Genomic DNA, 27,594 nt, shown 5'->3' with positions numbered 1-27,594 from the left:
TATTATTACGGATAAGTGATTGTCCAATTAGGAGAGCCGGCTTCTAAAGCCATGGAGTCAAACAACTTCCCATTTAACGGCGATAATGTTGAAATATATTTTCAACGGCTGCTGATGTGAATACTCTACTACTACCTATTGAATATGGAATACTACAACATCAATAACAGGTGAACATAAAAATGGAAAATACACGTCTGTCACGTGAATGACCATCGCCACGTTGAAGTTGTGCACGAAAAGTGTTGGTTTTGATCCCTCATATGTTGTACAGAAAACAAAAGCGCGACCAAAAAGTGTTGAAAGTTTGTGTTAACTATAGAGCTCAAAGTTAATAGCAGTTCGGAGATGAACCAGTTAAAAGCGTGAAAATCTCCTTAAGAATGTATAATAACGGGAACTATGTATCCGAAAAGTAAAGTAATCGCCTTCCTTCATGCGTGGGAAATTCCTTGCAAGAAATGGTCAAGAAAATCAATTTTTATTAAATCACAGTACGCATTTGAGAAAGTATGGCGCTTCACACGTTACTCGCTGTAGAAAATTTCTTGAACATTTCTCCCAACTAACAATTTTAGCGCTATAAGCCAAGATTATTTGCTTTGTGCTGTATAACAGTTGAATAGAAGCAGCGAACGCAGCAAAAAAATTAAAGCTGTCAAAAATAGAATAAATCAGAACATAACTATATAAATAATTGCATTGAAATATAAATATTGGTAACACTAGAACGGCGCTAATGATTTTTTTTTCGGAGAAGAAGGAGAATGTGGGGTGTGTATGTTTAATACCTTTCCCCTTACATGCGTATGTTTAATACCTTTCCCCTTACTGGTTGACAGCTGAGACGGTAATGCATGCGTATGCTATGATCGCAACATTAGTGTGTGCGTGATGTAGCCGTCAGTCTTCCAATCGCCTCAAGTCAGTCAGTGTTAGATTTCCGGTGAAGTAAGTCACATTCCGGGTGATTCTTCCACACTTTTATAAGATGGCTGACAGTCTCCCAATTTGGGATTGTCGAGTATTTACACTGGGAATCGAGAAAATTTCCTTTGGAAAAGATCCTCGACCAGTGGGATTCGAACCCACGACCCTCAGCATGGTCATGCTGAATAGCTGCGCGTTTACCGCTACGGCTATATGGGCCCCTGGTTCGATCGGCTTATTCTGATCGAAATCCAAACACTGGCTTTAACCTTAATATAAATATATTCATATAAAAAGCGTTACAAGGGTTATGAAATTTGTGAATAAACCCAAAGCAGTTGGTTTTCATTATTGACACTTTAGACACAGACAAACAGACGTCACACTCTCATCGATGTCCATCAACCACCTTTTTAACGGCCGATTCAAATATATGGTAGGTGGCCAATCCACCACCCGCAGCGCTCGCATCGTTTTGTTCGCGTTTGACGTTTACACACTACCGCCATCTGTTGGTCCATCGGCCAAACACACCGATTTTAGCATTGGGCGTACATGTCATCGTGACTATTATTTTGATCGGGATTTGTTCTAAGCGTTACGTCTGTTTGTCTGTGCTTTAGACATTCATATTGGCTTCACATGACAATGTTGATACACATGTATGACGAAATGTAATGACGAAATTCATATGGCTTTGTCCTTATTTCAAGCGTGTGCTAGAATAAGGGCGTAAGTCGCATAATCGATTTCTCTTCATCGATCCTCTCTTCTGTGAATAAAGGTGATAGAATGCAAGTTTGTCAGCATTTTTTCACTTCAGACCGCTTGGCAGCGATGCAATCTTGCGCTCTGAAGAGAAAAACTGCGGACAAACTTCCAGCTTGTCACCTTTATTCACAGAAGAGAGAATCGAAGAAGAGAAATCGATCATGCGACTTTCGCCCTTATTCTAGCACACGCTTGATTTCTGCCGGATCCATAATCGTTAACTTTAATATTTATGTATGCACACACATAGATCAAATACCCGCATAAACCCAAATCACAACGAAACTGTATTGAATACAGTTTATGGTTCACTTTCAACCAAGCCCACAATAGTACATCGGATCATAAGCCAACCATTGGTTGGTAATGTTTTGACTGTTATGGGTAAGGTTTTTCAAGATCCGACCATATGGACAACGGGTTGTTAAGAATGTTTACCGCTCCAAAACGCAACTTTTCCCATACGAAATTTGAATGATAACAGCAAAAGGAGCATATCTATTAAGGTGAAGTTGAATCGAAGCCAAACTTCAAATTTTCAAGAGCACAAATCTGGAGAATCGAACACCCGTTTGAGCTGAAAACTTAATCGATTGGTCACCACCAGCTTAAACGGATTTTCGGTTCTCCAGATTCGTGCTCTTGAAAATTTGAGGTTTGGCTTCGATTCATCTTCACCTTAATGTGGAAAATCATTCAATCAGAGAGTTGAAACTATAGTTGGAGTACAGTTTTACAATGACAAGAAACAGTTGTTGATATGGTTCAAATACAATTGTATATTATTGTTTTAATTTAGAAAATTAAAAGGCAATATATGGTTCATCAATAAATGTCCACAGACAAACGAACGTCACACCCTCACTGATGTCCATCGACTACCTTTTTAATGGCCGATTCAAATACATATTTTGATTTGAAAATCAGACTTTTCTATTTCCAGTTCGTGAATTCAGTACTTTTAGGTTGAACTTAAAAGTAAGTGGCCATCAGCTGCATTTAGGTTTCTTTATTTTTAAATGTAAGTTGCAAGTTTTGTTAGTTTTTGAATAGTTATTTCAACGAGAATTGATTTTACACTGCCATATTTAGCGAATTCATTTTGCTTTATCATGAATTAGGGTAAATCGCCAAATGTTGAACGGTTAAGATAGACGTTTTGTGTTACCGTAATCCGGGGTAACATTGATCATGTTTTTGAATATATCTTAAATATTTCGTTTGAAAATGCAAATGTTGCAAATTTGATATTTTTAAAAACAAGTACTGCCACCCATAGCTCGTGACTTTATAGTGTATTTTGTTTTTAGAAAGATTTATGCATGTTTAAAAAATGTTTTGGGCGATTTTTTTATTAAGCTGATTTGGGGTAACATTGATCACCTATGTAAACAACGTTCGGTAATATTGAAAATGTCGTCACTGAGGGATTCCACGGAGGCATGCAAGTCGATTCGTCATTTTCCGATATCAAATCTTCAAGTTGAGTCACGACTAACTTTCCAAAAGGGTTTATGTGAAAATGGTTCAAAAATATTCAAAAAGCTGCACAGCAAAAACGGTTCGTTCGGTTGTTAGACAACTAAAGAAACAAAGTTAGACAACTAAATAAAGATTCCAAAAAAAATACACACAGTAAAAAAAATTTTTTTTTGCATTAAAGAACATCATTTTTGTCACAAAAACTCAAATATCTCAAAACCCTATCGGAATACTAACGTAATTTTTTGAGGGAAAACGGTCCATTATATTAGCTATCTACCATAAAAATTTGGTGATGGTAAGCCAATAAACAAAAAAGTTATGACATTTCAAATATTTCACAAATTTGACACTTAGTGAAATTTTATTTTTTTTTCATTGTTAATTTGTTTTAGGACCGCAGTTTGTTGCTGAATTTTTGTTAAGGGTACCACATGAGGTTAACAAGTTGTTTTCATGATATTTTATTTAATTATTCATAACTATTATAGCATCTATTAAAAAGTTAGATGCGATCCAGTGTTGTGATCTAAAGTCTTGATAGTGTCATATTTTTTATTGTACGTAACTGAAGAAAAATTCTCTCAATAGTGTTGAAACCTTTTGATAAAAGAAACCTATACACTCAAGAAAATGGCTCCCTTGAATTAATGTGGATTTGCACATACGTTGCTTAAATTTCCAAAATCATTAGTTTTATATGCGCCATATACACACTATGATAGTAATAAATACCTACTATTTGCAGCACATATACGCCATTTGAAACGTATTCAAAGTATGTGCAATGTATACATTCTTCTGAAGCACATTGTGTAAAAACATGGCGTCCGTAAAAAGTTTTCGCGGTGGTGATCTAAATAAGCTGCATTTGTTCAGCGATATTTTGTTTGAATTGGAAGGTAATTATGGCTGAAAATCAACTCTATGATATTGTTATAACTTAATCTACTTTTATGCAAAGAATATTACAGTAATAAACGATGACCAGGACGATAACCGACTGATGAACTACCCACCTCACTGCCCACAGAGATGTGATGAGAATAAAGACCAAAACGAGTTGCCTCAATAAGCAATTTTTGGTTCGTCTGCTTCACCTGCTTATTATAATTATTTTTTTTATCATACCGCATATTGAGGCTGTTGTAATATGTCTATTAACCCTCTAATACCCAACCCCGCCTTTAGACGGGGTACACTTTGAAATTTTGTGTATTTTTTCGTAGCTCGCAAATCAAATGATTTTATTTTTGGCTTATACCTTGACTCATAACACGCATATAAGAAAAGTTTTTTATGACTTTTGAAACTTGTTTGTATTTTTAGAAATTGTTTGAAAAATTGCATTCTTATATAACCTACAAATGCCTTGGCTTCATTTAACGTGTAATATAAAAAATCGTACCTTTATATTTTTCTACGATTAAACTATCACAAACGAAGAGCCTGGTGGTATTAAAATCATTTCAAACCTGTTTTTCCGTTAGTTACACGGAAAATAAAATACGCTCCGAAAAAAAATTCAAAATTTAATATTTTTAAAAATACCGTAACAATTTGAATTTTTATTATTGCCAAAAATTAACAACTAGAAAAGGCTTCAAGAAAAAATGAAAAAAGCTAGGGGTGTTCAAAAATAAAAATTATAAAAATCAAAAACCAAAATTTAAAAATTTGCGAATAAAAATTGTGGTGACGAGTGCCTTACATGTGGTGCATCACCTTTATACACACATGCGTCTGCATGTTGGAACCAACGAACGCTCTGCAACGCAGCAGCACAAATCAGTCTTTCGTGCATACTGAAGCTTAACACACGCGGCTACCACAAGTGGCGACGAGGATAAAAAACAAAATTGTGGAACGGGCTTAAATGAGTTGAAAGTTTTAATTAATACATTGACAACTTCTTAAGTTTATGTAAAAATCAATGTTGACAATGATATGTGAAATGTTGACAATGTGGTATGCGAAAAAAAAATGGAATTAATGAATCAAGTGTGTGAATTATGAAAAGGTTTTTTAGTGGAAAAAATGCGGCAGAATGTGAAAGAACAAAACATATATTGAAATTTGTGATACATGATTTTTGGAAAGAAAACAGTTCAGTGAAAAAAAAAACAGAATCAAAGAGAAACGGATCTTAATTTTTGATGATGCTGTATCAAGCAGTGCAGACGGTGACCTTGGTTTTTTTTCGCACGCGCAGAACAAAAGGGAATAAGTGATTGTGCTGTGTGGCTGAAATGAAAAGAAAATCGCGCATGCATTGTGGTGCGGTTTCAACTTCCAGAGTGTACTATTCGTTCGAAATAAAATGCCTCGTTGGATGAAAGCTGATCGTTGGTTGCGTTGTGTGGCATCAAAATTTCTCTAGGCCTAGGCATTAGCTTAGATCTGGCAAAGGTATGGTAAATCATTTAGCATGCTGTACAGCGTAGATCGGCACAAAAAGGTACGTGTTCGCTTAAAATGATTTTTTTTATATTATCTATCCAAGTCATCACTGCAAAGTTGCTCAAGCGTCGCATCGCAGGGTTGGCGGTTCCAACAGTTTAGTGCTGCAACAGTGCATTGAAATTGCCAGTGCCGCTCGAGCACTATAATGAAAAAGTCGCCATCGACCAGCGAGCTTAAAATCGCGCGAAAAATTGTTGAGCAATGTTGATACTTGCACGTGGTTTTATCAACACCTACAATGGCATAGAACTGCTTTGATGTTTCAAACTTATTAGCATTTATGCATTGAAGGATTTAAATGTGCATTACTATGAAAAAAATAAATAAACTGAATAATGATAATGTGAGCTAAAATATACAGAACATTTTGTGTTAAAAACAATGTTCAACATCTGATTAGCGAAGGAAAAAAATCAGGCGGCGCATCAGGAGTAACAGTTCTCAATCATCCGAGATTTTCAAAGGAAAGTTCGACTTTCTCTACAATAAGAAAAGAGAATACCATATCATGTTCAAAGAGAGCATATCATGGGAAAAGATGTAGTGATTCAATTCACTGTAAATGCAGGATGAGCGTTGACTAAATTCGCTGGTGATTTCATATAGAAGTCTCTTAAATTTGCTTTGAAAACTGAATTTATTACAGTACGTATCACAAAAAAAAGGAAATAATTCAGCAAATATAAGAGGTTACAATATATATCGGGTCAAATTGTAAGAGACCACATTCTACACGATTTTTATAGTATAACAGCTAAACGATATGAACCCAATAGATCTGTTCCGCAAGGGAGAGCTACACATTTTTATTAATCACAGTGATTATCTGTTGCAGTGTATTTTGTATTAATATTTTGTTATAAATGAAAGCAAACATCGCAGATAAATACATATTTGTGTTATGGGCGGATAATCCGTATAATCATAGAGCCATTCAACATGATATTAAAAAAAAAAGTTCAATTGAATCAACTTGTGAGAGCGTAAATAGTTTTATTCGATTTTAGACCATATTAACATTTCGTTTATTAGTACCGACGAAAATATGCAGAAACGTTTTCAGCAATCGCGCGATATGGTCTTCACTCAAGATTCACCATATATATTTGTTTTGTTTTCACATATCTATCTTGTGCGTACTACCAAACAGTACACTTAATTACCAGCAAACCTTTTAAAGTACAACTGTTGTCTACAGTGCAGATTTTCTTTAAAATTATGTTTTTGGACGATTCCAAAGTTTGCATGTACCAGAGGTGTGTCCAGTAACTTCTTTTGCAAGTATTCTGTCTTTTGCATGAAGCATGTCACGTTTGTTCATTTTTGCAGGAAAAAAGGTTAGGTACTACCAAAGCAAAGGCGGTGTTCAAGTCTAAGATAGGAACGGAGTTACGAAGATACATCACATTGAGAAGGTTTCTGGGACTGATTTTTTTGGTCGAAGCCTTCAAGTAGTATTACATACTTGCTATACCACTGTATGTAGATGCTGTGGTGCGACGCCTAATAGGTAATAAATACGTTTTGTTATCGGATATCAGACATCTTTGCAAGGATTGCTATACGGGAGCAATCTGTCATGTTGTAATTGGTCAAATATGCAAAGAGGTTATATTTAGCTACAAAACATGAACTTTTGAATGAGCTGTGATTAAATTCACTAGAAGCGTATTGAAACAATAGTTTTGAGCTTATCAACGACAAAATTAAATAGAAAAGGTTATTAAAATCTTAATGTTATTAAATTCACTGAAGGTACATAACATATGATTGAATTTGATAGAAAGCAGTGAGTTTTGATTGAATTTACTGAGAGCACAATGGACGAACGCTAATAAACTCTATGAGAGTGGATAAGAGGACTGTGATATAATTCACTACATAAGGTATTATCGGGTGCAAATAGACGAAAGCACAAAAAAAAGTTGTGATTAAATTCACTGAGAGCGCAATGAAAAAGGAAATAAAGCAGCTGAGCATAAACATGGAAAACCGTGACCAAATTGGTTAGATGCACATGAAAAGTATTGTGATTCAATTCACTTGAAAACATAGAATGAGCTGTGATTTAATTCACTAGTATCACAATCAAAAGAGGAAACGAGCCAGCTGAGCATAAACATGGAGAACAGTGACTGAATGTGCATACATTGAAAGAGTTGTGATTCAATTCACTTAGAAAGCCAGAAAGAGCTGTGATTAAATTCACTGATTGAATGACGGGAAGCTAATTATAAAACGCACTGCATAATCTGAAACTCGGAGAACTAAAGTAATGTCAAAGAGTTTTTTTTTGCCAAAGCTGCCATTCTTATGTCGTGTGGAAGGTGCGATGATACTATATGGCCAGGAAATCAAGGAAATTTCTACAACGACAACATCTGGACCGGCCGGGATTTGAAGTCAAGCACCTTCAGCATGGTTTCGATTTGTAGTTCTGAACGTTACCTTAGGCCAAAGAGGCATAGCATAAAATTTAGATAGAATGATCTAATGATCTAGTTTAGTTTAATTATAAACATGATGATATAAAAAATAAAACAAATAAATAAAATACCATTTCTTAATTATATTTTTGATATTATGTTATGTAAACCTGAGTACATTTTATCAGTATTGCTAGCCACTAATTAAAAAAAACACTTATTTCATGATGTGCCGTGGCAATGTTTTTGCATTAGAATTGCTTAACTCATAAACATACAGCCTTATTAATTTTTTGAATATCAATCTAAACTTAAAAAAAACTAAACTTTTAATCAGTACTCAGGAATGAAAGTCTTTCAATTATATTTATTATAAAATTTTCGAAAAGGAAAATGGCCATCAAAAGTTTTTGTTTTTCCTTGCGACATGTTAGTAGCTGTGATTCAATTCACTGAAAGTACTCTAAGATAGTAGAGTATCAGAATACTAACTCTGAGTTCGAATGAACTAGAGTAAGAAAAGAGTTCATTCACATAATAAACAAATAATAGTATATTGTATGAAAAAAGTGCATTGATGGAAATTACTAAGAGCACTCAAACAATGCACGGAGGTGAATCAACGGGTATGCGTAAGACGTCCCGGAGCCTGCTATACTTGCGTCAGAAGAGGCACTACATTTTCTTCACCTCGGAAACAATAAGTTTCATTGTCCGTGTTCGTGCCATGGTCATAGTTGTAGTCTAAGGTGGCGCCAAGACCTCAGACTCTTCGCTGAGGTTTTCAATTCAAAAGAGATCGTTTGTGCCTGGTTGCAGTGTTCCAAAGGAGGCTTTATTATTATTATTGTTTTTTTCACGAATTATTAGACTTTCATGACGGAATTGAGAAGCCGCCAATAATGTACTTACGGTACATTTTCAAACACCTTTTTCATTTCATTCTTGGTTTCAGTCACTGCCAACTGGTTTTGACATGAGTACACGACCAGCTGGTGAGCCGAGAACAAATAGAAAATAGTAAACACTGACTTAGCCGGAGAAAACTGTCATGAACATCAGGATCCGAAAAAAGACGAAATTCATATCACTGAAGTCCAAGTGAAAAAAAAAAAATCGCAAAAGAACAAAAAACAAAACAAAATTTCTCAGAATTTGAATTGTATTCAAGTGAAACATGTTTGAAGAAGCTGTACTCCACAAATCTGCATAGAAAAGGATTAAATGGAAAATGAATGGATGATGATATTAGTATTACTTGTGGAACATGGTTACTTCTATAAGACAGGTAGGATTATAACTCAAAACAGAGTTGAATATTATCTTAGCAATAACTTGTACTGTAGGACAGAATTTGGCTTTGCTATCGAACAATATCGAACAATAGATATTAGTGTAATAAAATCTTGGAATGTTAAATTACAAAACCAATACTTAATTTCTCAAAGGTTCGAATGTTCTATAAGCATAACAAAGCAATAACCATGCGATTTTAACATGACAATCCTTAATTTGTATAATGTATCGCAAGGAGAACCAATCCAGATCTGTAACAGTTACTTTTAAGTGTAATATAAATTTTAAATTCTCAAAGCAATGTAATATGTTTGAATTAAGTGTAGTAAGAATCTCTTTATGATCAATCAATTCATATCCTTTAAACATGTAATGAAACAGAAAGACTATGATTAAACTTGTATTACCATTGAGGAGAGAAGCAGATTGCTTTAGTTCTGTAAGAATAAAAGGCGATGTTATCTTTTCAACGTTTTATTTCAGAATGGTCTTATTTGTCACTGTCCAAGTCAATGCCTACTTAGCTCTAGAACTATGCACCAAAACCTACTACAAGTTCCTTGATAAATGAAAAGGAAATGAGATCGATAGACTAGGAGTCTTTGAAACAATAACCAAAAAAATAGATGCACTACAATTATTTGAATATAAATCTCGTCATAAGGCAGTTTGCTTGTATGATTGTTAGAATAAAATCATACTTGAGTTGTTAGACATAGACAATAGAAATTTATAATAAAGAAAGGGGGATGTGGTGACGAGTGCCTTACATGTGGTGCATCACCTTTATACACACATGCGTCTGCATGTTGGAACCAACGAACGCTCTGCAACGCAGCAGCACAAATCAGTCTTTCGTGCATACTGAAGCTTAACACACGCGGCTACCACAAAAATAAATAAATGCCCGAAACGTGTTTAAAACGATTTTAGATAACGAAAAATAATACTTAAATCTAAAATAAAAATTTAGGTATTAGAGGGTTAATCTATACAATAAACCTTTCTTCTTTATTTTTGATCATTGTAGAATATTATTGCGGCGCTTATATTAAATCCACATCCAGCGGCGGCGGTTACGCGGCGGTTACTGCGACGGTATATCGACATTTTCAGATAATCACATTACGTGGATTTATCTTGCAGAGCACAATACAAGGAAAACCAAAAACGTTCATTAATATGATTTGTCCAATCAATATACTCCATTGAAGCCGCCCATGTAAAGTATGTGTCTGGGTTATGGATTGGATATGAAAAAATCGTACTTTCAATGGAAATAAAGATTGACGACAATCCATTGATTTCGCACATATCCTTCATATGCAAACCCCCATTGCAAAAATCCATATGGGTTGGCACATGCATCAAATGAGGACATTATCTTGAGTGTAAGAAATCTAATATTGAAGACAAAAGCTACAAAAAAAGTTTTCTATACAGGTATACGACTAGTTTACCTGCAAAAAGTTCACCTCGTAGAGAACAAGGCGGGTCTATACCCAGGTGATCTAGTATACGTAAAGCAGGTCGGTTTTCTCGGCGCTGGTTTTAGCGTTAGCGTTAGCGTTAGCGTAGTTACGGTATACTTCGTAGATTGGATACTAGCAACATTCATGTTTCTTTTTAATAATCTCATCCTGACTACTTTCAAGAACAAGGCAGGGGAGTATACCTTGTTCAAATCATAAACAAGAATACTAAAAGCATGAATATCGCTATTCCCGGCCACGCCCATCTTTACCGTAACTTGGGATAGGGGAAGGAAATGTTGATGAAGCACTTACTTAATGAGAGGCCACCGACTCAGCGACACCCTCATAAGTGCTACGGAGTTGGAGGTTGGGGAAGGTATATTGTCAGGATTCGCCTAGAAAGCTGACGATAGACCATAAATATTTGTTGTTTAAGCGTTTTCAAATTAATCTTTTGAATGCCGGCAATCAAAAGAGAAAACAATAGCTTATTTATAGTATAAATAGTATTTCGCGAAATGCTTGTCGATTGTGCAGTAATATTTTTGCTCAATAACCAGTAAAAAGCAAAACCGATCCCTCCAGGGTCATCGGATTGTATAAAATAACGATACGCGTAAAAAAAATCACGCCTATTGAAAAACTGTACTGGGTGGTACGGTATTTTTAGATAATCAAAAAACGTTCGAAACTAAACACCCTAGGATAACACAGTCGGTTTTTCTGCTCAAAATTCTACGAAAAGCAGAATCGATCCCTCCAGGGTCATCGAGCGGTTGAAAAGCATCCACAACCGATTGTTAGTTGCGTAACACCCGCCCGGATAGAATGCGCAATCTGAGCATAATTATCAAACTCCGAAAATAACATTTTCCGTTCAAGAAACGATCAGAAGTTCCACGACGCGGACAAAAACGATCCGGAAGGCTCACAAAAGAAAAAGTTTCATACTGGAACAAACTCACCGGATTGATTCTCTAAATTTATGTGCTGCCTGTTACTTCCGGATGGTTCGGTGAACTTAGGGCAGCCAAAAACCAACAGTACTGAGGACACAAATCAAACAAATCACTTTTTCATTTTTCACTTTTCACTATTCCATTTCTGAATGTAAAAACTGTCCTGCTTGGGCTTCACGAAGCACTACCCAGCAAGACGCTCCAAAACAGAAAAAAAAACCAAAAAAAAAAAAAATCTCCAGCGACGAAAACACGCGCGAAACCGTGAGCTAAATCTATCCGACGACCCAGACAGTGTCAGTAAATCGTATCCAGAGTGGAAGACTACAAGTGGTAGTCGAAACAGGGATGAGAAAAGTACTGGAGCAAACATTTACCGCCTCTACATTTACATCTTTCTACACGACCATCAAAATCCAAAGCAAACCATGACGGTTCAAAACAAAAAAATGTCACGGCTCTTCAAAAATGTAATCTTCTTCTTCCTAACGTTTTTCAACCCCGAATCGGTTTTCTCGGCGCTGGTTTTCTCCACAAAGTTAAAATCTGATTACACCTGGGTATAGACCCGCCTTGGTAGAGAATAGACTTTGTTAATCATATTTGGGAGAAAGCGAGTAACTTCAACAACATCAAAAACATGATAGGTACATACCATGAACATACTCACGAAAAAGCTAAAAATATACTACCACTATGGTTATAAAAGATTTAATTGTAAAATTTTTCTTCAGTCAAGCAAACGACAACTCAATTTGCATGCCATTTGGAAAGATAGGACTATTACGCACTTGCATCAACCGTTTGTACAAAGAAAATGTGTGTATTTTATCTGAAATTAATTTAATTTAATCGGTGCATCCATGCAACCGTTACAACACGTTACACACAGAAATTGGAGCCGTCAGAAATTTTTCAAATGTAAACAAAAACTTTTATCACATTTCTGGACAAAAAGCGTAGAATTTCTTCGGGTTTCCATTGTCGATCGATTGATTAGACTATGGGCAAGCATATTATGCATCCTGTGTCATGGACTTTATCGCCAAACGATAAAAAAATGCCGGGGGTCCAAAATATATACTTTGAGGGTCCAAAATGTATTGGTGTGTCCAAAATAATGAAAAACAGTGCTTCACAATTCAATTATTTTCGACGTTTTTTGGATCCTACATGACCGTTTGGGAATTTTTATCTCGTAGAGGAAGTTTTTCTCTACATTTTGACATGTTCTTTGACTTGGTTATGCTGTGCAATTAATTAATTGGGACACAAAACTAAAATCACTTCCTTAGGGGGTCCAAAATACGACCGTTACCCTAGTCAGTAAAAACTTAAAAGTGATTTTGTTTATTAAAATCTAACGAGCAACATGAGTAGTCGCTTTCTCAACTGTTGCAGGCCGTTTGCAGAAAAAAAAGTGTTCGAAAGAGCTACGAAATCTCACCGAAAGCACCATAGATAAACTGAAAGCGGCTGGTTATGCTCCTATGTCTACATTTAATACAAATTCACGCATTTGTACGTCCTGCCGTTTAAACGTTGACAAACGGGCAATCTGTACATCATCGGTGGATCAGGTTGCAGGAAGTTCGAAAACAACAACAATTGAGGAATTACTAGATGCACCGACAACAACTGAGGAGTTACCAGAAGTACCAAGTGCAGATAGTCTTGCCACGGTACCATCAGCGACATCTGTTTCAACAAATCAATCAGAAGATGAGTGCATCCAGAAGGTCAACATCGAACGCTTCAACGAAGGGATAGCTGGAATAAAAGTGACTCCGATTAAATGGACGAAGATGGGTTACGTCAATTATCCCGAGAAAAAATACCGTGAAATCAACGAAGCTGTACGAAGAAACCTCTTCAAATTAGGACCTGAGGATGTGGAAAATACAGACTACGATGAGGTAATTATGAATATGAAGGAAAGGTTCTCGAATCTAGCCACGACAAGGAAAGAAAAATTATTGATTTTGTCGATGCTGCCAAGCTCGTGGTCTATTCAAGACGCCATTGATGAGTTCAAAACCAATAGAATACAGCAAAAGAGGCAAAACAATCCAAAAATAACTGTCTTGCAACCAAAAATGCTAGGTCGAGTACTTCATTAACAGATGAGACAAAAGAAAAAATAATTATATATTTTGAAGACGATGAAGTAAGTAGAGCTATGCCTGGCCAAAAAGATTATGTATCTGTAAAAAAAGATGGAAAGCGTCAAGCAATCCAAAAACGATTAATGATGACTACTTTGAAAGAAGTAGTACACGCTTCAAGGAAATTAACGAAAATATTAAGGTAGGTTTTTCCTCATTTGCAAGCCTTCGTCCAAGGCAATGCAAGCTTCTATCCAATTCAGGAACACATAATGTTTGTGTGTGCACAACACACGAAAATATTAACCTAATCTTACATAGTTTGAAAAGAATCAATTTATCAAAGGATATTAAAATGTTAACTGGTAGTCTTTTGTGTGAAAATACAACATCAAATTGCTATCTACGATCTTGTTCGGATTGTCCAGATTCTTCATCATTGGAAAATACTTTATTCGCTGAGTTTGAAGAAAATTATATTGATCAGTTATCATTTGAGCAATGGGTGACCACGGATAGGTGTGACCTACACGGAGAAAATGCAAAATACTAATTAGATTGCTATTTATTATTTGTGTTTCATTTAAGGTGTTTATTATATACAAATTATATTAATTATGCATTTCCAATATATTTTTTATACTAGACGATGCATATTTGGAAATTATTTTTTGTCATGCATTTGTGTTGCTTGTTGCTACACTTGGGACTTCGATTTTTTTTTGTTTCAGTTTCGGTATACCAAGATGGCCGGAGGAACAATTTTCCTGTGTGGTTGTGAATATTAAGTTTTTCTCCTTGATCGGGCAGTTGGAAGTAAATTAAAATAGCCGTGATTGAAGTAATTCAGTCCTGCGGTAGTGACCAAAACGTATTAGAAACGCCGGAAACATTTTTCGCCGTCCGGAATGGCGATTTATTGACCGACCCTAAAAGTAAGATTCCTCCAGGAGGACGATGAGATTAAAAGCGATGAAAAGGCCGACGTATGGTAAGTTAGATTGTATGTTTACTCATGAATTGTGGTTGAATGTTTTCAATCGGTTACAGGATAGTTTCCACCCAGCATCCGGCAAAATTCCCATGAGGCAGGGGATCTTAAAATGGACACCAAACAAGATGAACCATACGCTAGAACAAAGGAGTCCGGGAACACGATGGGAAGATGAGTATGAGAGTGTACATTTCAAATTAGTATTATCCAAAGTGAATAACATGTTATTTTAATGACGAACATGATGATAAAATAAATAAATGGGATATAGTTTGTTTTATTCTATTCGTATTGAATTTTCAGTTCATCTTCACATATATTTGATTCAGATTTTTTTGTAAACAAAAGAATAACGGCGGTATAGAAATAGGAGCGTGATAAGCATTACGATTATTAAACGATTTTTATACTATGCAATCATATTCCAGAAATATGCATTCCAAGGGGTGAATAGACCGAATATGGTTTTAGAATGGTATTTATGCCAACTAGTATTTTATTTTCTTAGCGTGTAGAAACTATTGTAAAACCTGTAGATGAGTTTGTGTCATATTTTTGCTTGAAATTAGAAAGTTTAATTCCTCACGACTTTATTAAAACAGAGCAATCCCGCTTTTTAAAAATTACGAAAAATACATTACAAGATGGTGAATTTTTAGTCATTTGTGATTTTTCTGAAAACTATAGCTTTGTATTGCAAGATGAAGTGCAGTCCCATCACTGGAACGTACAACAAGCTACAATTCATCCATTCGTTATTTATTTCAATGGAAGTACGCAAATTGAACATTTTAGTTTTATTGTAATTTCCGAAGATTTAAGACACGACTCAGTATCTGTAAATTTGTTCATTGCCAAAATGATTAACTTTTTACGCGTTGATAAGGATAAAGAAATCAGAAAGATATATTTCATGTCTGATGGAGCAGCATCGCAGTACAAAAACCGTAAGAATTTTTCGAGCCTATGTCAATTTAAAGCAAAGTACGGAATTGATGCAGAATGGCATTTCTTTGCTACGTCACATGGCAAAGGTCCTTGTGATGCTATTGGAGGAACCATAAAGCGCATGGCCACAATAGCAAGTTTAGCCAAAGAACGTGAGCATCCAATTAAAACTGCAAAAGAACTATTTGATTGGGCGAATCGCAGAAAAGAAGAAGATTTAACAAAATTATCATTTTGTTTTACTACTACTGAAGAGTACGAATTAACGGCATCAGAGCTCAGCGAGCAATATAATAACGCGAAAACGATCCAAGGAACCCAAAAATTTCACTGTTTCATTCCATTGTCAGAAAATAAAATTAAAGCAAAACTATACTCGAACTGTACTGATAATGATGCAAAAGTGTTCGATATTGTAAAAAAATTGAATAACAATAAATAAATAAATAAGTATTAATAAAATGTTTTCATGATCTCATAACGCATACCCAAATCCAAAACTTCTAAAGTTTATATATAACATTTAGAAACTCATCGATCATACTCTAAAAAAAAATATCCTGGTAAAAAAAAAAATATTTTCGTGTAATCTGTTAATTCATTTTAATTTATACATATATACATATACATATAATATTTATACATATACATAATATTTATACATATAATATACATAATACTAATGAATACATGAAAACGACTCGTTTAATTCACGCAAGGCCCTTAACAATAAAATCAGCAACAAACTGCGGTTCCCGTAATAATTTAAACTGAAAAAAAAATTTTTTTTCTACTAAACGTGAAAATTGTGACATGTTTGAAATGTCATAACTTTTTTGTTTATTGGTTTACCATCACCACATCACATTTTTATTGTAGATAGCTAATATAATGGACCGTTTTCCCTCAAAAAATTACGTTGGTATTCCGATAGGGTTTTGAGATATTTGAGTTTTTGTGTCAGAAATTATGTTTTTTAATGCAAAAAAAATTTTTTTTTACTGTGTGTATTTTTTTTGGAATCTTTATTTAGTTGTCTAACTTTGTTTCTTTAGTTGTCTAACAATCGAACGAACCGTTTTTGCTGTGCAGCTTTTTGAATATTTTTGAACCATTTTCACATACACCCTTTTGAAAAGTTAGTCGTGACTCAACTTGAAGATTCGATATCGGAAAATGACGATTTAGATGGAACTGAAAAACTGTGCAAAGTTTCAGCTCAATAGAAAAAAATGAATTAAAAAATTTACCAAATTTTGGTGCTGTTGCTTGGAATCACTCCACTTACTTAAATCATGGCTCCTGAAGCCGAATATGAAAGTCAAACGCTTACAAGTCATTTACTTTTTGAGTTATTTTAAAATTAAAAACACCTCGAACCAGGAAATACACCTAAAGGTAGGCAATTTCCTAAGGGAATTTTACATTCTTAACAGTAATTCGGTAATGTTGCCTAATTTAGCACACTTTTGAAAGTTTTAACAACGGAATCGTTTTCGGCGATGCCATTTTCAGTAAGAAACGCATTTCCATTGCTCATATCGTTTGCAGAACTTATGTGTGACATGAATCTTCGGTAGTGTCATCCTTAACCATCAAAATTATTGTTTCGAAAAGTTGCCAAATTCACGCATAAGGTAAACGCAATCTTCGCAAAAATCTTCACTTCTATTAGCTCATGAATATGAGAAAGAGAAGCACCACTCATGTTTTGGAAATGTTCCATCAATAAATGATAATACCAACTTTTTACGAGATGAGTCATTCCGATCAATTTTACCCCCATGATCAATGATACCCCGGATTACGGTATTTGATTTTAATGGAAATTCTGATAGAAAGGTTGCTAAAAGAGCATTCTACACCGTAGGCGATTGTTTAACATTATTCCTGTTACATTTTTGGTACTGTAATGTCCATTTTGAAATGAAAAATATATATTTAAAAAAATATTTCTATACCCAATTGTTGAACACATACATAACCCATCTTATCCTAATGTTGAACTATTACGGCGCTCATTTTAAATCCACATCCAGCGGCGGCGGTAACGCGCAGAATTGCAACGTCAAAACTAAAGTAGGCTTGGATTTTTTCGTTCTTCAAGGACGCAAATGTTTCAAATTTGCTAAATCTGGATTTATCTTGCAGAGCACAATATTGTCGCTAAATGGTGACCGCTTTACTCCCGCGTTCATTCAACTTGCAAGTTCGCGTTCCTCGTCGGTTGTGAGGACAGGGTAAGGTCCGCGAAGCACTTTCCCTGACCACTCTGGGCTGAGACGGAAGTGAATCGTCCCCTTCGGCACTCCATAGACTTTAGCGGCTTCTCCTAATGTACATTACCTTCGACATTACAGCATCAATCGCGAGATTGAGGTTATACTCTGGATTTTTTTTTGTTGGGGGATTAAACCTACTGCGTCCATTATTTAGAACTATTGTACTCCGGATAAATCGGCAGCCGATGCGTAATTTCCATCATGATGTAAACAAACAAACGGTGATGACATTGATGCCATAGTGAAGATAGTGAAATTCGAAAAAGATTCAGGGTATAGCCAGGGATACAATTAATCATACTTTACTGAATCGCGTTTTTCATCATTGCAACAGACACCATTATAGGATTTTTTTTAATAATAATTATTCAACAGATATTTAAAGCAATAAACAATACTATATTGTGTAATGCAATATTTCATTTCAATATAGGTGTTTGCTACGTAAATAAAAAATCTGGCAATACTGTTGATGAATCCAAGACTGTCATGTTATGATAGTGTTCAACAAATGGAAAATGTACGTGAAACGAAAGTGCAATTGAAAATGTTTTTATGTTTTTAATAGGTACGAGTAAATTGTACGGATGTTTAGAAAATAACTAAAGTAGACTTTTACCAGGTCCGTCTAACTCGAGCTCAGATTGGGTACCACTTCTAGTACTGCATTTGGTCCCTCGGTAGTGCAAAAGGTACCCAAGTTTGACAGATCGCAGTCCACTTTTCACGGCATTCTAGATTACCTTATGAGCCATAAAATTTTGGGCAACTGCAAGGCACATGGAGGTCTTTAATTTGTCTTTGCTTTTACTAATATCGTGAATAGGTGCTTAACCCAATATACGCAGTATGTTTTACTACACAGCTTATTTCATAGCAGCCCCAGCTTAAGTTTTTTCTAAGAAAATTGAAATTTTCGTTTCACCTACCTATAAAAATTTGCAATAAATATTTCGTTTAAGAAATTAATGTGCTAATTAAATTTATTTACAGCTAACTTACAAAATAATCTGTATAATTTATTGAAACTGTTTGAAAATGGTTCAATTTCCTGTTTTAACATGGTTTCTACAGATCGTTCAACATTTGGGTAGCGTTCAACAATTAGCGAATTACCCTACAGAAATCAAGAGATGGTTGAAAAAATTACTTTTATTCGTCATCAATATAACTATGAAACATGGTAGTTTTGACTGATTCAGTCTTGCGTTGCCGCCATGGTAAAAATAACGACACGAAGTGTTCGAAAAGAATGCATTGCGTAGTCTGCACAAATCAGTGTAGTTGTGTGTTGGCGAACTGCTATTGATTTTTAGTATTTACAGTCATCTCTTTTACTCGATATTCAAGGGACCATCGAGTTACAGAACACAAAACCAATGCAACTGGGATCCAAGGGACCATCGAGTTAGCCATGAAAACCAACTTTAACTATGGTTCTCTAACTCGATATCGAGATACGAAATATCGAGTAAGGGAGAGTTAACTGTATATCCTTTTTTAATAGTGAAAACAACATGGAGTAAATATGATTTTGATCAAAATAAATTCATCTGACCGTTGTGCACTACCCAAGAATTGAAACAATGAAGCTATAGCTATAGCTCGTTGTTTCTGAGCAAGTGAATGAATAAACATCCAAACCAACATCACTGGTAGATAGATAATGGTCCTTTCTTCACCATAGAGTTGTTAAACAACGTGGATTTACAAAAAATTCAAATGCTCAGAAACAATGAGCTACACACATGGTCACCAATGGCTTTTAGGGCGAGATCACGAGTTATGCGAGAATTGGGTCCTAAAATTTGTAATAAAATCTTGTTTTTATTTATTAACACGAAAAAGCATGTTACTGTAATTACTTTAGCAATTTTTCCCGCTCAAATAATGGCTATATCATGTTTAAACTTTAATTTTAAAATTTGGTCCATAAATGAACCTTGACACTTTTGATCATGTTTGACGTTCGCTTAGTCGACAAAAACACCACAGGGGTTTTAGTTCGACCACTGGGGTTGTTCCTATCTGACATTTCGTAAGGGACACGGAAAACAAAATACACCCAAAATTTGAGTTTAAGCCAAAGGATGTGACAAAATCTAATAAAAATGTTTTTGGGCTTAAACTAACGGAAAACATTAGAAAATTGAGTAAACATGTGTTTTTGGCCTAAACTTAAGCGTTTGGCACTAAAATTGGGACAGGGCTTTAGGACCCTTCGGGCCCTTGTTCTTCGGGTCCATAAACTTTACGTTTGCAATAGTGTAGTTTTACAGGTTTTTACCGCTTTATTTTTTGCGTGTGATTTCACAATGAAATTAATTTCAGTGTGTTATTTCAGTTTCTTCAATCGAGGCATTTTCAAATGTACGACTAGTTTTTCAATTTTGGTTGGCAGCTCTGAATTATTTCTTTTTTTTTCAATCCGCGGTGTAAAACGTCAAAAAGTTCTTTCTTGCTAGAAATTCCGAGCAGACAAAATGGGTTTCGCTGATCTCTGGTATTCGCATCCCCGTAAATATGGACAAGGTTCCCGATTCTGGTAAGTATTGGTGTAAAATTGCACGATAATGGACGGTGTGCTGAATTTTGACGAAGGAAGCTCCAAGATCGGCTTTCTATTCACGAAAACATTCAGCACATGTGTACTCGACGCCATGACGTCAGGGTTCGCTTAAAATTAATATTTTCCTTCATATTTTCACAGCCGGGCTTGCTCCAACAATCATGGTATGATCCGGAAGTACGGTCTCAACATTTGCCGTCAGTGCTTCAGGGAATACGCCAAGGATATTGGCTTCCGGAAGGTAAGTGAAACATTTGTAATGCAGTAAATACAGGATTTGAACCTAACCTCAATTTTGTTTTGTTTCTAGCTGGATTAAATTCCCTCGACGTTTTCTCTTGCGGTTCGGTTTATTCATCACCTTTGCCCGAAAAGATGGCCGGGAATGGTTCTGTTGATGTTCCGATTATTGTACGGTGTCATTGCTGATGAATAAAATTGACTGACAAAAAATGTAAGTACCTGATGTGACTATTTCATCCGAAACATCCGTAGTGATCGTGATGATCCAGAGGAACCAATAAGGGACATTCGAGAATTACGTCCATTTTTTGGGGCGGCTGAGCGGCCAGATTGTGTTTTGTTTAATGATCAACAATCGGTAGATACCGGTAGGCTTATTAAACTGAATACAAAGTTTTGGACATAATCAAGGTACTGGTAGCAGGTTTCTCTTCAAAGACTTGGTGTCTATTTTAATGCAAGTCTCTAAATTGTTTCTATTTCACTAAGGAAATTCAGTGAATTCGGATTCGAAATAGGTACATAGCCATGAAGTTTCCATAGGGCTTACTGTAAACAATTGCAAAAATGCCCGTATTTCCTTTAAAGATTTATCCACAAATACTAGTTATTACTTAAGCAAATCTTCCGAAGAATTCCGAAATTCCTAAGATTTTGAAGAAATTTGTTAAAGGCTATTCCAGAAACCCAAGAATTCTTTAAAGATTTCCTACGTCGTCATGAATTCATCTACGATTTAAATCGTTTGTTATTGAGGAATTTAATAAATTTATCTAGAATTTTCTCCAACACGAATTACTCACGTAGATCTTTCAAAAAAATCTCGAGTGAATTTCTTTGCATCGCAAATGAATTGATCAACATATCATTTGAGATTTCACACCAGCAATTATTCCGACAATTTTTGTTTCAATCATTATCTTACAAATTAATCTGGACATACCTCCAATACTTCTCAGAAGTATCGAGTTTTTCAGTGATCCTCGTAAGAGTTCTTTAGAAGTTTCATTAGGGATTACAATTAGATTTCTTATAGCAATACTTTCAGGATTTTTTCATGGATTTCTCCAATAATGTCTTAGAAATTGTCATTGATAATTCTTTGAAAAAATCCTGGGTAGTTTATTTAAAGATTTCCTTGCAAAGTTTCCTAAAAAAATATGCTGGGCTGAAGAAATTATAGAAAGAATCGCCGGAGTTACTTCTAAAGGTATCATTAGAAACTTTAAAATCTGAACGACAATTCTGGAGGAAATCCTAAGAAATCAGTGGGAACTTCTCTGCACAAATTGTTGCTAGAGTTATTGAAAATGTCCTACTCAAATATCTTGGACGAACCTCCTAGCAAAATCGATTAAAGAATCACTAAATCCAGTATTGTGTTGAAAAAAATTGTGACAGAATCTTTAGAGGAATTCTTGAAGAAATTCATGGCGGGGTGTTTGGTGTATTTCTGGAATTATCCTCAAAAAATTCCTAATTGTCCAAAGAAACAACAACTGAACCAATTGCGGAAAAGCCTATATAAGATATGATGAAATTGCTGGAAAAAAAAATCTTAGAACAATATACGAACAGTTAATCAGTGCCGGACTTGGGCGCCAGGGGGCTTAGATCTGATCTCATAAAGGGGGGCCCTTAATTCAAAATTCAACACGTTTTGGGATTCCACAAACTAACGTATTAAATTTGATTTTCCAATAAGATGTTGAAAAAAATGTGAGAAACTTCAAAGCCGGTTTTCTGCAAAGTACCGTAAGGAGGCCATTCTGTCAAAAATCGGTTTTTCGATATTTTTCGCAACTGCTCTGAAAACAACCCCGCTGGCTTCGACGAGAAGGGCGGATGTGACGGCAATTCCGGCGGCGACGGAAGATTTCAGTTTCCACCGAAGACGTAGTATTGGGTAAGCTATTTGAAATCGTTGGGAGGACTGAATATGCGACGGAGACTGATGAAATGGACTCAGACGGAAGTTATACGGCCGTTGATTAATTCGTCAACAAATGCAAATCCCTGGGCTTGAGATTATATTTTCCAGAAAGCGATGAATTTTGATAATTGATCGCTGTTGTTAGTAGTTTTAATTAGATGTTGGGTGAATTTCAAAGCAATGGCAACCTTTTTATTACAAAATTTAGATTTTATCTTCTGATCTAAAGATTCTGGTTAAACTACTGTACTATGCAGTTGAGCTGCACTAGGCTATCACTTATTAAAATTACTTTCACTTCGGGAAAATATAATTTCAAGCTGGCGAGAAGATTACGAATAGGGGGGTCTGTAGCCTTGAGGTTACGCTTGCGCTTCATAAGCGGAAGGTCATGGGTTCGATTCCCAGCCCCTCCACAAAAAAACCCGTCCAGCCACCAGAAGACGCCTCACGGAGGACCGTGCTTTGGGAAGCACGTCCATCCTCCGTCAGTATCAGATGGTGACTGAGACAAACTGACCCTCTTCGCAGGCAGCTAGCCTCACTAACAGCAGAGCTCTCTCTTACCTGCTCGGTGTGAGAGTAAAAGAGTAGGAGAGAGTGAAACTAGATGTAAATATAGATAAGTTAAAAATAGATCTGTATCGGTAAAGAAGCTACAAGATCAACTGAGTCCGGCACAGTGGTGGCCACGAGCACGGAGTGCCCTTGAAAAAAAAAAAAAAGAAGAAGATTACGAACTGAGGGTGGGCTAGGCAGGGCTGGTAGTGGGTCACTTTTTAGTAACTTAGTCACTTTTTTCGACCTGGTCACTAAAAAGTCACTATTTCCAACAAAAAAGACACTAAAGTCACTTTTTTCAGAAAAATGGTCACTAAAGTCACTATTTTTGCGATCTGATGATAATAAAATTGCAGGCTGTTTTAGCTTTTTAAATACAAACAGCAAGAAAGGGATGGTACACAAATTATGTCACGCTAAATTTCAACTTTTTCGATCCCCTCCCCCCCTTTGTCACGTTTTTTGTATGAGTCCTTCGAAAATTTTGTAAGGCTTGTCACGCTTGACTTGACCACCCCCCCTTGGAGCGTGACGTAATTTGTGCATGACCCCAAATGGATATTTCTTATTATAAAGACAACTATAGTGTGATTTGGAAATCGAAGTGTCAAAGTGGCTTTTTTCTGGAAGAATTCAGATGAATTATCCGTAGACATTTCCAAAGGAAAGTGTAAAAATATTTTGGGAAAAGTTTTGGATAAGATTCTGACAAAACTTTGAAAGCAACTTTAGGATGAACTTTTTGGCCTAAATATTTTAATACATTTTGGCGAAAACCAGGACCAATATCTGCTGAATAAATTATCAGTGAACTTTCTGCATTAATCTACAGCTATAGAAGGTATCCTAAACCTATCTTATTAAAGAACATTATCAAAATTCCTCCGGAAGATAAACATTGAGAAGAACAACCAAAAAAATCAAAAAGTTTGTCAGAAACTCGTCCAGGACGACCAGGGGCAAGTACCGGTTTGATTCATATTACGGACACTTAAGGCTTCAGTGAAGTACAACTAATCGAAACACATATAAATTTGATTGTTCTGTACAACATTTTAGCGTAATCAGGCCTTGCAAACACTTGAGTTTTGAATGGGGGGTGAAGATTTGGATTCCACATCTTCGATTCACTGTAATCAATAAAATAGTTCGGCCTTTTCATGATTTTTATTCAGGGCACAACCACATTTTTGCTTCATATTCCGGACAGCTCTTGAAAAACATAATTGTTTGACTGATATCAGTGGCTGTTTCCTCACGACAAATTCACTTGTTCATGAATTTCAGCAATAAATATGCGATTTCAATCGTTTGTCATTTTCATATCAGACAAAACGTAAGGTTACGAGTCGCTAATGAGTTTTATAATTGTTTTCAATAATATATTTATCGCGTGAGCAAATGAACAGATCTACAAGTTATTCAACAATGCTAGGACGAAAGCAAGATCCTCCTCTTTCTCCCAGTGGTGATAGTTTTAATCTTAGTCTCAAAAACAACGAGTTACACACTTGGTTACCAACGGCTTTTAGGGCGAAATCACAAGTTATGCGAGATTTATTGAAACGTTCAGTTGAAATATAGATACTTTAAGTTTACGCATAGAATTTTTTTTTAATTCCTAATGCACACCAGTCTCATTTGTCTAGACTTCGTCAACAATTCTAGAATGCCTAGAATTGTTTATTTGGAAGGAAAGTTTAATTTTACGGAAATTTCACCACAAATTTAGCCTGAGTTTCTTTTTTTTGAATTTTCAATTCTGTCAGGTTTTTTGTTTTGTTTTTCAGAATGTTCTGTTATTCATTAAAGATTTTCACCACAATTTTGTCTACAACCAACAATTTTCCTTCGATTTATTCCACTGTTTAGTTTAGTTTGTATCTATATTTCAAACTTTTCAAAGAATTTTTGCCAGTTAGCTCCTCATGAACAGGAATTATACTAAAAATTCTATCACGAGTTTGTTTTCCGGAGTTCGTGTCTGTGATGTTTTTTGTTTTATTTTTCATTTGATTGAAATCTGAAACATAAAGCAGTAACTTATATCAAGTTAATATTCGTCTCGTGAAAAAATACGATAGGTTAAATCTTCAATTCGCCATCTTTTCGACAACTTATGGCAATCAACTTTTATAGTGAACAGGATAAATGTTAAGAAATATTTCAAATTAATGGAGTTCTCTACATTCTAAATTCACCCAATATGTAGATTGGTTAATATACACATAGAATATATTTTCATTTCTGGTCATTTTATGGCTAATATTTGTTGTTTTGAAGTCACTTTTAGGTCACTTTTTGGTCACTATTTTCATCATTTTGGTCACTAAAGTCACTATTATTTTGCTGCCTGACTGCTACCAGCCCTGGTTAGGAGCACAATCAGACCCTCGAATGTGCAATGTGGGGTAGTAATTGGGAATGCCATTGACGGTTTGTAATCTTCTACGAGGTTTTCGAAACCCAACAGGGCGCGTGCACCGGGTTGCGGATAGGAGCAAAGGGAGAACAATAGCATCTACTTAAAATAATAGAGCAAAAAGCCGTTCCGTATTCTTTACAGTCTAACTGGGAAGGCTACTCGCTCGGTCAAACTCAGGCCCATGGCACGAGACGACTTTTAGCGTAGTCAACATCTCCATGTGTTTACTCATTTTCGGGTAATTTGAATCGAGAGTGCAATCAGAATCCCTCCCCTTGGTTATGCGACCTTGCCGCGATGGGAGGGCATAATCCATTAGCCCATATGATGGAAACCAAAGGCGTAACCTGTAGTGGTGGTATCACATTTTGGCACTTTTTGCTTAAAGCCGCGTCATAATTCATATGGCATAGACGCAATAATATCTCGGATGTGATCCAACGGACATTCTGCGTCATTGATAGAATTGATGCCCATTTCAAATAATTAATCTATTCAAAGTAGACATTAATACTATTGGTGACGTTCAGTTTGCCTTTTGCTAACCAGAATGATCCGTAGCCACTCTTACTCTTACTATTAGCTAGCTAGATACATCGTTATCATATACGACGTAGGGAATACATAGGAACTCTTAGGAAAATGACTAGTAGATTCACTGAGTAGAAATAAGTGGCGACAATCTTATTTTAATATGGTTTTTACATTGCCATAATAAGAAATACCTCTTTTGTAACAGCGATATAAATAATCTAATTCCAGCTTCATTTTCGCAAAATGTACAAGTAGAAAGTAGGCGTTGTGAAGCATTGCATTTGCCACCGAAAAGTGAATCATGTAGGAGACTGTAATAGAAGCCTAAGGTAACTTTACTTTTCAATATTCACTATAAAATGACTGTGGAAAGTAAGACGCTGAGATCGATCATTAGGGTACACTTGCTAGTTTCGAAAAATTGTTGAACAGACAAGGAAAGCGACTTTTTTCTTCAAGGATATATGAACGTAATGACCAATAAATACTTTTAACAACAACAAATTAAATTAACTAGTACTACTACTAAACAGCCTAATTTTGTTAAAACTTGACGACAATTGACATTTAAGACTCTAATCTAACGTAAAAGACAGGAGTAATCAGAATAGCACTTGAATGACAAATTATTCAAAACCATTTCGACTAAACAGTATTAGTAATGACACTACTACACTACTATTTCAAACAAATTCTGATGGAGCTGCTGATTTTCACAATGCTTCCTTTTCTCAGAAGCAAGGGAATATGGGTACTTTTCAAAAACTACCACGTCACAATACTAATAAAAAACAGTGTTCATGTGGGCGCCATTGCCTAGTCCGTCTGAGTATTGGTCCTGGTAGAGGGGAAACTTGGCAAAAGCCAGACCGAGGGTTCAGCCTTGACAAGTTAAGCTGTCAGGCAGCTCCAACTGAATACCACAAAAAAAAAAAAAAATGAATCGAGAGTGCAATCAGAATGCGATGTTTTGTTTAATGTTTATGATCCATACTCGAGCAAGTGTCGCAATCAAATCACTGATTGCTTGCTTGGAGGCTTGCAAGATGCCTTTTAATGTTTGCTTTCCTTCCAAAATCATCGAAATGTTGAATGTGCTTTAACTTTTTGGCACATTATTAGCTGATTTTACAATATCAAAAATTGATAAACAAACCATAGCAAACAATCAAACAAAACAATGGTCTTTATTTTCACA

At 35.6% G+C, this 27,594-nt stretch overlaps 2 protein-coding genes across 5 annotated transcripts in view; both read left to right on the top strand.

The window, feature by feature from the left end:
* Window positions 1-15,186, top strand: part of LOC5565333 (N-acetyltransferase 6) — a 73,945-nt gene extending 58,759 nt beyond the window's left edge. For 2 of the 4 annotated variants that reach the window (XR_002501471.1, XR_002501470.1), the window contains exons 2-3: window positions 14,639-14,898; window positions 14,958-15,186. The gene's annotated coding sequence lies outside the window, so the exon portion shown is untranslated. Of the gene's footprint in view, window positions 1-13,678; window positions 13,719-14,423; window positions 14,496-14,638; window positions 14,899-14,957 lie in introns of those variants that run through there. The other 2 variants (XR_002501472.1, XR_002501469.1) reach the window with 2 other exon arrangements.
* A 5,298-nt stretch (window positions 15,187-20,484) lies between these two features.
* On the top strand, window positions 20,485-21,158 carry LOC5569670 (40S ribosomal protein S29). The gene is made up of 3 exons (XM_001652883.2): window positions 20,485-20,676; window positions 20,842-20,941; window positions 21,011-21,158. The coding sequence occupies exons 1-3, from the start codon at window positions 20,615-20,617 to the stop codon at window positions 21,017-21,019; spliced, it is 171 nt and encodes a 56-aa protein (XP_001652933.1). The 5' UTR covers window positions 20,485-20,614; the 3' UTR covers window positions 21,020-21,158.
* The last annotated feature ends 6,436 nt before the right edge of the window (window positions 21,159-27,594 follow it).

The sequence above is a fragment of the Aedes aegypti genome, chromosome 1 (genome assembly GCF_002204515.2).
Source record: "Aedes aegypti strain LVP_AGWG chromosome 1, AaegL5.0 Primary Assembly, whole genome shotgun sequence".
In the NCBI taxonomy this organism is placed as follows: Eukaryota; Metazoa; Arthropoda; class Insecta; order Diptera; family Culicidae; genus Aedes; species Aedes aegypti.
This window is presented reverse-complemented; position numbering and strand designations above follow the sequence as displayed.